The sequence below is a fragment of the Pinus tabuliformis genome, chromosome 6 (genome assembly GCF_031772625.1).
Source record: "Pinus tabuliformis cultivar Carrire ecotype Pingquan chromosome 6, CPIR1, whole genome shotgun sequence".
NCBI classification, from domain to species: domain Eukaryota; kingdom Viridiplantae; phylum Streptophyta; class Pinopsida; order Pinales; family Pinaceae; genus Pinus; species Pinus tabuliformis.
The window spans coordinates 76,504,152-76,515,330 of record NC_142292.1 but is presented as its reverse complement, the minus strand read 5'-3'; the positions used below and the strand labels follow the sequence as shown (position 1 = coordinate 76,515,330).

The 11,179-nt window shown below is 36.4% G+C and overlaps 1 protein-coding gene across 1 annotated transcript; it reads right to left on the bottom strand.

Annotated features, from left to right (window-relative positions):
- Window positions 1–339: 339 nt before the first annotated feature.
- On the bottom strand, window positions 340–2,575 carry LOC149257332 (purple acid phosphatase 4-like). The gene is made up of 7 exons (XM_089414034.1): window positions 2,420–2,575; window positions 2,130–2,330; window positions 1,829–1,985; window positions 1,431–1,696; window positions 1,185–1,313; window positions 995–1,062; window positions 340–904 (listed from the first exon to the last, which is right to left on the bottom strand). The coding sequence occupies exons 1-7, from the start codon at window positions 2,435–2,437 to the stop codon at window positions 691–693; spliced, it is 1,053 nt and encodes a 350-aa protein (XP_089270160.1). The 5' UTR covers window positions 2,438–2,575; the 3' UTR covers window positions 340–690.
- Window positions 2,576–11,179: the final 8,604 nt, after the last annotated feature.

Sequence of the window (11,179 nt, the reverse complement as noted above, 5' to 3'; positions counted from 1 at the left end):
TTGCTCAATTTTAATGTCCAATTTTAATGATGTGTAACAATGTAAGTTCATAAAAAAAAATTACATGAAAAAATTGGATCCCTTTCGGCTTATGTTAAATCCGCATTTAAGATGGATCTATACCAATGATAATTAAAATGCAACTTAAAGCTACTTTAATTAAAATACTACTTAAAGCTATTTTAATGCAACTTAAAGCTACTTTATTGCCCGCTTTAAGTTTTTAAATGTCTGTTTTTTTTAACAAACCATGCCATATCAGAAAGAAAAAATATCTTGTCTTGAATTGTTCCAAACCGAAACAAATAATGCATGAAAATCCATAGTCAAAGGCACTGATAAGGAAAAAACAGTCAGTATCATGGTTCTAAATTACTTAACACAGAATACAACATAAAGGCATGGCATCAACAAATTCAATACCATTGCTTTCAACGGCTTTGCTCATAATCTATACATCTTATGCCATTAAAAGATCATATACCGAAACAAATAATTCATGAAAATCCATAGTCAAAGGCACTGATAAGGAAAAACACAGTCAGTATCATTGTTCTAAATTACTTAACACAGAACCTAAAGGCATGGCATCAACACATTCAACACCATTGCTTTTAACGGCTTTGCTCATAGTCTATAGTATATACATCTTATGCCATAGATAGATCATATACACGGACTTGCATACATCTAGGACGCAGACATGCCTTCCTTCATCAAATTCAGTTCATGTACTGTGTTTCCTTGGACATCATAGAACACAGCGTGCAACAATGTTGCCTGAATTTGCAGAGACATAAAACCCTGGCCATTGTGAAAGAACTGCAAACCCTCCTTGTTCGCCCCTTCTTTCATTCCTCTCCAAGATTTAGACCCCGCTCCGCTTGTCAAAAGCTGTAGAGGGCTGCAACATGTAATCCTTATTATCAGACCTTAACTTTCTATAAATTTTCTGGAATCCTTATTTTCTTACAGTAACAATTTATAGACTTACCTGTTAACGCTGCTAATATGCTCCAGACAGTGGTCATGCCCATTGACATAGAGGTCCACTCCATAAGCCTTCAATAAATCACAACCATTTAATCAGTTACCTAAAAGGGTTTATCACAAAAACTGTAGGAGGAGGGTTTATGTAGAAAAAGCAGTAGGAGGGTTAATGCAGAAATCAGATATTAATTTACTTCAATAATGGGCAATAGCTGTGGAAACAGTTCCTCTGTGTCGCCATGTGAGCCAACGCTGCGAATAGTATGATGACCAATCACTATTTTCCATGTTGCAGTCGAAGCCTCCAAAGCCACTGACAGGTCCTGCAGGGTCGCCACTTTAAAACCTTTAAAATTGTCGAGTCTCCACCATTCAATCCAATAAAAAACGTGGTTGGTCAAATGGGTATTGCTATCTCTTCATTTATTGGTGTGTAGTACCTGTAACTGCTGGTGCAAATACTTTTCTCGAGGAAGAACCCCTCTCCAATCATATGTATTTTTACTTGGCTTCCAATAGTGATCAACAAACGGGGTTGTGTCCACGAAGAAAAGGTCTGCACTGCCTCCAACGGACTGAAGGCCATGTGTGCAAAAGGTGTACTTGAGAATGAAGGATCTCTCACACTGCCAGCGCTGATCTTTGCTTCTCAGAGAAGGGCTGAGTTGAGCTAAGGCATCCCCTCGGTAATCATGGTTTCCTAACACTGTCAATCAATTGGGGCAGCCCCTTTCTTTATGAACAAACTATCACAAAACCCTGCAATCTTCAAATTCATCTTCTAAAACGAAGGTTTTATATATTTTTACAGATGGGTGATGTAATTTGTAAATCATACCACTATACCATGGCGTTTGCAAGCTTTTGGCTGTGTAGATTCCAGAAAACGATTCCTCAAAACTTGGGTCGTCTGTGCCAGTCAATCCATTCTCATAAAAATTATCACCAGTAGAAATGACGAAATCGATGCCCAGCTCTTCTCCTATTCTTCCCATCTAGTCCAGGATCCCACCAGAGACACAATAACATACAAATATTATGACAAATATGACGATCTTAACATGTTATCTGATTTATTCATCTTCATTGCTTCAGAAATAAACGATCAGAAGTAGAAAAACTAGAGGTCTGAGTTGAACCTGAGTGGCCACTTCAGACTGGTTGTAAAGCCCTTTTCTGCCCCAATCTCCAACTACCAAAATATTAAGAGAAGTTCCAGTTTTCTTTACAGATCGAACATCTTGCAGAGAACTGTAGGATTTGTCTGCTAAAAGGCACAAGAAAACTATAGTCATCCATACCCTTGACCATGACCATGGCCTGGTGACTAAATTCTGCATCTGCAAATACACACACATCAGACGCCACCAGAGTTAGTCCTGCCAAAAAAATCATTCCAGATATTAGTCAAAGCAATAAGGTTCCTCACCTTTGCAGGTTTGGCCATTCCCAACTCTGTCAACAATTGCAGAAAGACAAAGAGGGATAACCAAAAGAAAATCACAGAGTGATAGGCAGGCAAAAGTAGGATGAAAAAGGGTTAATGATGATGCTGAGCTGTTTTTAATTTCTATCACACCTTGGCAATAATTCAAGCTTTTGTATTGCCCACCTGCCCCACGTTGTCTCAGAGCCCACCAACTTTTACAGCTATCACATGTATTATTGAAGCCTTCTCATGCAGGACATTGATGAAAATGACTTGAAAATGACTTCTCACTGGTTACACAGTTTTTATATTGAAAGTAAGATGGAAAGATATTGAGAGATTTGCCCATCTGTGGATGAAGACAATCAAAGCAGATTTTTCAAATTTTATGGTTGTCATGCACGGAACTCGAGATCACTAGATGAGAAATTTCACATCACATTTTTAACATTCCAGGAAATTTCCTGGAAGTTCCTTCAAACCAAATCCGCGGGCTGCTCACAAATCTATCAATTAGTAAAACCAACAAAGTTGTTAGAAATTGCTCAGTGTGCTCAAACCTCTCCATCATGACTCAATTTTTTATTTCTTAACAACAAAGATATGTGTATGTGTTAATTAATGTTTTAATTAGTATTTTAAATTCGAGTTGTTTTTAGTGAGATTTTTTTGAAACTTTTTAGATGGTTTTTTGGGTTGAATTTCTCTAAAACCGGGCAGGAATTTATTGAAATCACAAATTTGATGGGTAACTCTTGCACAATCCAAGTACCTTAAGGATTTTTCAGGGTGCTGAATCCATATATACAATCAAAAAATCAATTTAAATAATACAAATCAAAATTTCGCCTCAACAACTCTCTTTAAAATAAATATTTACCGTTTGTTTTTTCCTGGTTTGGATAAGCTTGTGTATAATTAGTGCAACTAGTTTATTGTTTAAGAAGTTGTCATCTAGGTGCGAAGATGCGGGGATGCGTAGCTCTAGGGATGGTAATCCATGTAAGTTATATAAAAAATTAGTCCACGTAAGTTATATCAATTTAGCTTTAGGGATAGTAATCCATGTAAGTTATACAAAAATTTTAGTCCACGTAAGTTATATCAATCTTTTATATAATTGGATTTTTTTATTTTATATATAAAATAAATATATTTTTGGGTTGGATTATTATTTATTGTGAGGATAAAATTGAATATTTAAGAAGAATAAAGTTTTATAATCACTATTTGAAAATTTTAATTATATAAAAAATAAATAATATATTATATTTTTTTTAGCTTGATTTGTGATGGATTTATTATACTAGGTAAATGAGAGATTTGAAATTTAAATTTTTATATTAATTTGTATCAATGTAAAGATAGTAGTAGTGTTGTCCTAATCAACTATAAAATTGATTTAGTTGTGAATTAGTTTAGGTGATTTAAAAAAATATATATATATATATATTATTTTTATTTTTTAAATGCATATATTTCTTATTTATGTTTAATATTAATGTATGTTATAAATTGGATCAATATATTATTTATGGTATTTTTCTATGTTTTTAAGTGAAAAGAATTAGAGGAATTGATTTGTAGGATCATTTTTAGAGGTTGATTTTACATTGGAGAATTGAGGTTTAAAACATTTCAAATTTATTTTGAGCCATGAAACAAAACTTTTTGACTCCAAAAACTCTCACTTGTGTTAAACCCTCTAACATTGTTCTACACTCTGAGACTTTTCTAATGGTGCAAGAATCACGTCAAATAGAGTTGGTATGCAAAAATTATGTACCTTAGAAGGTGACCTAGTAGTTGACCAATATGGTACAAATGGATGTCATTGTGTGTTTGGGGCTAATCATGTGTGGACTTTGAAAAAGACTTGAAGGTTGAGGGAGTCAAACCTTACCCTTGGTTGCCTATGGGGCAATGTTAAATATCATCACAATAAAACGAGTGGTGGTTCGTGGTTCCTTTTGATGCAATTGCATTTAGTTTCATAGTTGAAGAGAGCAAATGGGAGTGAGAAAATAGAGAAAAAATTAAAGGAGATTAAGATTCCGTAGTAGCCATATAGGCTACATGTAGTTAGAAAAACATATACATGCCCAAAAATTACTTTACATTAGATTAATGACACATATAAATACATCAATCATTTGTTGAAGATAGATATTTTATCTTAATCACACAATCAATCACTTGAGAAAATATCTCAATCAAACAATGAACTAGGAGTTATCTAAACACCTCCTAAAGGATAGGAATAAGTTCCTTTACTTAGAAACCATCACAACTATGACAAGTAGGTATTATATTTTCCAAGTCCCCCCTTAATGATTACTTGTCTCAATCTCAATCAACAAAGTCTAGCTGTGGTCGTGGTTTTTACAAACATAAAGAAGAATATGTTGACGTCCATATAAAGGAACAACCATCCACAGGAATGCATGGGTGCCAACTACTTCAACCATCCCTTTGCATACATGGTTTTGTCAACCATTATAAGTGCATACCTCTCCATCATTATCAATTGGAAATCTTCTAAGCTACGAACTCCATCAAGTTGTCTAATAACCCTCGTAAAGGTATAGTCAGCAAGCTGGATTCCCTAGTTCTTGCCGAGTTCTACTCTCGAACTATTGAATCATGAATCTCTCAAATTCAATTACTGAACAACATCCACACGTGGTCCCATAACCTCACTAGTAGACCACTACCATGTCTTCAACTAATGAGGGACCCTTCCCTAGATCAGCTTTTGCCTACAGTTAATTCCTTCTTTAAATAGCTTTAGACCACTAAACCAATTTGCTGAACTCTTTTGCATTGTAGATTACAAACCTGCACATAATGAAAAACTTTTGAAACAAACAAAAAAATGTCCATACAATTTTATTGTAGTTCAGCGTATTCTAGCGATGAAAAATAAGGTCCAAAATAGACATGACATTAAAAATCCTATAATGTAAAGTAGTCTCACCTTCTGAAAGAAACATTGAGTTATAAACATGCAACAATGCACAGTCTCAGTAGGCATCCATCTCAGTGCCCGATTATGATTTGAGGGCGTCCTTGATAGCAGCCGAAATGGTTGATCTGTACGAGTGGTCCAGCGTGGGAAAGACTGTTGGTTTTGCTTTACCATCAACTCAACCAAAGAATGTCCTACATCCATTGCTAACAGATCCCAGTGAATCGATCGAGGCACTATATGTTCTCTGTCCAATTGATGCAATTTGATTCTACAATCTTGTGTTAGAAAAACTTGAAAGAAAATAAAGAATTGAATTAACCAGCAGCTCACAGGTGAGAAAGCTGCACCTGGAGGCTACACAAACTGGAATGTACACTCTCATATTCAATTAATCAAAGATGAGACAATAAATACATCTCAAAAGAATAGGGAGGTGAGAACAAACTCCTACGACCTAGGAACTAATCCTAATTTAGGGAGTTATGTTACAACCATGTAACCATTTCTCCATTAATACAATATAATATTAATTATTTTCAACTCTCCCCCTTAATGGAGAAAGGATTATCTTGAAGTCCTAACATCCCCCTAAACAATTCAAACTTCACTTTCCAAAGAGGATTTGTAAAAATATCAGCCACATTGTCACATGTTTTACAATACTCAATAAAAATTTCTTTTAACTGGACTTTTTCTCTTACAAAGTGAAACTAAGTATCTATGTGTTTCGTATTCTTATGAACATAGGGTTGTTTGCCAGCTTAATGGAACTCTAGTTGTCACATATGATTATGGTCACTTCTTTCTACTCTTCTCCTGCATCATGGAGAAGCCTCCTCAACCAGATAGCTTTACATGTCAATGCGCATACTGGTTGGTACTCGACTTCAGCTGAAGATAAAGACATAGTGCTATGGTTTTTACTGCTCCATGCTGTGACCCCAGATCCAACACTGAATGCATAACCCATGATAGATCAACAATCCAGGTTACATGCCCAATCAGAGTCTGAAAAACCTGCTAAAGTAACATCAGATGTATTACTATATAAAATTCCATAATAGCCAGTACCACGAAGATACCTCAGTACACTTTTTGCTGCAACCCAATGACATTCAAGAGGTTTAGACATAAAATGGCTCAACACACTAACATAGTATGCTAATTTTGGCCTAGTTGTAGTCAAATATATCAGACTACCAACTAGCTGCCTATACAAAGTAGCATCCACCTCCTTAGAGCCATCATCTCTGCACAATTTCAGGTTCTGTTGCAACGGAACTGATGTTGTCTTACATTGTCCATTCTGAACTTTTTGAGCAGTCCTCTAACATACTTCCCTTGATTAAGGAAAGTCTGCCCAAAGTCTCTCCACACTTCTAGACCTAAACATTAATGTAAACTTCCAAGGTCTTTCATCTCAAAAACTTGTGACATCTGCAATTTTATTTCTTTGATTAATGCATTTGCATTACCTGTTATAATCATGTCATCCACATACAAGGAAATCAAAATTATATGCCCTTGTTCATCATACATGGTATATAGATTTGGGCCATTCTTACTCCTATGAAAACCATGTTGTAAGAAAAATGAATCAATATTCGCATACCAAGACCTAGGTGCCTATTTTAAAGCATAACGAGCTTTTTTCAAACTACAAACTAAATGCTCCTGCCCTTGTTTAACAAACCCTTCAAGCTGCATTAAATAATGTTGATCTAGATTGTCATTAATGGCAATATGAAGCCGAGGAGCTATCAGAGCAGAGCTATCAAAGCAGAGAAGAGAAGCAAGTGTAAGAGCGGAAGATTGAGGAGGAGCCACATCGGAGGAGCCATATTGGGAGTATCACATGTAATGTATGCCCTAGAAGAATCGAGAGGAAGAATTCATCAACAGAAGCAAAGAGGAACATATCAGACGAAGTAAAGAGAATACTGGAAGTTGTCAGACCAAGAGCGTTATATTGGAGCCGAGGTATGGAGGAGGGTCATGGAGTCGTATTGGATGGCGTTAAGAGATGAATGGCGAAGATGAGTTTTCATCCTAGCGGAAAAGGAATCCGAAGGAGTAGAGCTATCAGAATCCAAAGGAAAAACTATCGGAAGTATTGCGTATGCCAAGAGTAAGAGCCATAATGGAGGAGTTAACAGTTAGTCTTGTGGTTAAACGATTAAGCACTTTATTTAAGTGATTGATTAATGCACGTGGTTATATTCCAAATATCGGGTTTGTAATAGTGGCAATGGTTTTTGGGCAGATGCAAAATGGTAAGTTGTATTTAGAGGAAAGCACCCGATTCCATTCAATGGTTGACACGTAGCAACTAGAGGAGAGAGAAAACCCGCTCATTTTTGGCGGGTAACTCTCATGCAAGTAGTCCACCCCAAATGCATGTAGGACGTTGGATCTAGGGCGGGTTAATTGATAGTGAAGGATCAACAGACAGTTTTGGGTTGATCGAGTTAAGTCGGGACCGTTAGATCTGGAGAGAAGAGATCTACGGTGCAGCAAGCTTTCGATGGATTGTGTTGATCAGACCGAGTGTTGATCATCGGATCTAATACAGAAGAAATCGATGGTGCAGAACGAGGACTCCTATTATATCGTGCCCTAATGGTATATCGTGTCCGCTGTATCGGGAGTTATGTATCGCAGTGTTTAAGGCCTTGTCATGTTAAAACTCTGATTGCGATAATACCGCGGACCCACTGCTCCATTGTAATACGCCCTATTGTAATATCGCATCTGCCGCGTCGGAAGATATGTATCGCAAGTTATAAAGGGATGGCACACTATAAACTACGATTGCGATATTACTGTGGACCCGATGGATTCATTAAAAACAGTTTATAATCATATCACATCTAGCAGGGGAATCGGCTATCGACCATCGGCTGTACTATGGGCACGACTTATAAAGACCTCCAGAATGTTGCGATTGCGATTGTGGGTTTAAAGGAATAACTCTGACTGTTCATGAATGTTGCGATTGCCATAAAGAATAAGTCTATTGTTTGAATAATAATAAAGATGGCCTCTCTTCCTAATTAACGTGTCCTGTGAGTATTGATGAATTCGAAGAGACAGAGGAAGCCGAAGAGTGAGCGCAGAGGAAGCTGAAAGATCAAGCGAGCGTTGAGGAAGCCGAAGCTCAAGTGAGCAAGGAGGAAGCCAAAGGTCAGGCATATCAGGCATATAAAACAGAGAACAAGGAAAGTTTAATGTTGCTGGCGAACTGTAAGAAAAAAAAGGGAGCTGAAGTTCTGGCAGAAGTGGAAGGAACAGGAGGACAGAAGTAAGTCATAGGTCCAACAGGGTTGGGAGCAGAGAATTACAACCAAACAGATCCAGATAGTTACAGTAGAGGGTTGGAGCCCTTGAGGTTGGTGCCTCAGAACTGAAAGGATTGGTGTCCTGGGAGTTGGTGCTCTGGAGGTTGGAGCCTCACAAAGAGTCCAAGTTGGTGCTTGGCAACTGATTGAAACCATATATATATATATATATATATATATATATATATATATATATATATATATATATATCTTGTGCTTCATTTAATGCAAAGATCACATTAATAAAAGCATCTATTCATGTTATCTATTTCTGTGTTCCAAATATAAATGTTTTTAACTGATAAAAATAATAATTGAAAAGAAATACTTATTCACCCCCCCCCTCTCAGTATTTCCAACATTTGGTATCAAACTGAGATTCTTCATATCAGCCTAATAGCTTGAAGAAGGATTCTTAGTCGTGATGAGAAATCAAGAAGTGTCAAGAATACCTCCTTTGTCGATGGCACAAATTTTGGTTTATGGAAAAAGAGAATGTCCTACTACTTAATGTCTCTTGGACCTGAAGTTTGGCATTTGGTCTTAAATGAGTACATAGCTCCTTCGAATCTTCCAATAGATCAAGAAGAGAGGAAAGTCTACGTTGCAAATGCAAAAGCCTTAAACTCCATCACTAGTGGAATCACTGATTCTGAATTTACAAAGTCATGAATTGTAATTCTGCCAAAGAAGTATGGGATAAGATAATTATCTTATACGATGGGGACTCCAAAATCAAGAAGGAAAAGCTTCAAACTCATAGAAGGAAATTTGAAAGTCTGAAAATGGATGATGAAGAAGATATTGCATCATACTTTCTTCGAGTAGCTGAAGCGATCAACTCTCTTAAAGGATTGGAAGAAAACATTGAAGAAAGCACCATTGTTCAAAAGGTCTTAAGATCTCTCCCAGACAGATTTGACTCCAAAGTAAGTGCCATAGAAGAAATGAAGGATCTAGATACTCTCAAGATGGATGAACTCCATGGAATCCTCATTGCCTATGAGATGAGAAAAGGTTGCCCAAGTTCCAAAGATGCAACATTCAAGGCCTCAAAATCAAAAAAGGGGAAAGAAAGGAATGTCAGTAGTGATGACTCCGATGTTGAATCCGAATTGGCACAATTTGTACGAAGGCTAAAGAAAGGATCTAAGCTAAAAGGTAAATACCCTCTTATTTGTTTCAAGTGTGGAAAAATAGGTCATTATGCTGCAAAATGTCCTCATAAGCATGATAGTGATGATGAAGAAAATTCTAAAAGGATGGTATACAAAAAGAAAGGGTTCAATAAGAAGAATTTCCTCTCTAAGCAAGATGAGTCTGATGAAGATGAATTTGTAGTCATCAAAAAGAAATCAACTAACTAGTTCCGTCACCACAAAGGAGGTAATGAAGAATCAGATGAAGAAAATGACCATGATGGAAGCCAAGAAGTATTATTCATGGCATTCACAAATGATGATGACTCAGAGCTAGATGTAAATGTAGATGAATTGTCAATAAGTTCCATTGAAGAAAATGAGAAATTACGAAATAAAATCATTTCTCTCAAGGTAGAAAATGAGGAAACAAAAAGAAGGGAAGATCTCTTGAAAAATAAGCTAAAAGAAAAAGAAGAAGCTTGAGAAGAATGTGAAGCCAAAATAGTATCTCTAAGGAAGGAATTAGAGCAAGTAAAAAAGGGTTGGAAAAGCTCTCAAATACTTGACACTATCCTAAATAAACAAAAACCTCAACATGACAAATCTGGAATAGGTTTTAAAGTGTTATCACTCAGGTTGTTCCCTGCCTCCAGAAGGGAATACGGCCGAGGTAACCACTAACCAATCTTTTAGCTGCAGATTCTAGCCAATCTGCAACCAGAGAAGGCTCTCTCTTTATAATTTAGATTTGTTTTGTTATATATTAGGCTAGTTGTGAAGCACAAGTTTTGTTTGGTGTTTGGAAGATGACATTCAGTAGAGCAGGGTTGTAATGTGAGAGAAGTTCAGATCATTGGGTTGATGGAGTCTAATGGAAATAAACATCGGTATGGTGTCTTTGGCAATAGGAGAATTACATATCAAGATAATCAATCATAGAAACAATTTTCAAGCTGGAATAAGGTGAAGTGGAGTCAGGGAATGAAAGGCATTTAAGAATCTTTCATTATGCTAACAGAGGGAAATTGTATAAACATAATCAGGGAGCAATTAAGAATTCCTTAATTATATTTAAAATGAAAGAACCAGGGAGACAAGGGCAATGAAGAGTTCTTGCCTATGCTAGTCCTGTAGAAAACATAAGAAATTACAGGAATTGAACACAGAGTACAACAAAGTAAATTCAGTGTTATCCTTCTTTCCTGTAACTTAGAGCATGATATTTAGATGGTAAATAAAACACAAGCATAGCAACACGAGAGTAAAGAAGACTTATTGATCCATGCATTAACACGAGAATTCTGCAATA

Coding starts and splice junctions, on each gene's coding strand:
- LOC149257332 (XM_089414034.1), bottom strand. Junction 1,986..2,129: donor AGTCTGAAGTGGCCACTCAG/GTTCAACTCAGA, acceptor ATCCTGGACTAG/ATGGGAAGAATAGGAGAAGA. Junction 1,063..1,184: donor AGCTATTGCCCATTATTGAA/GTAAATTAATAT, acceptor GATTTATTGAAG/GCTTATGGAGTGGACCTCTA.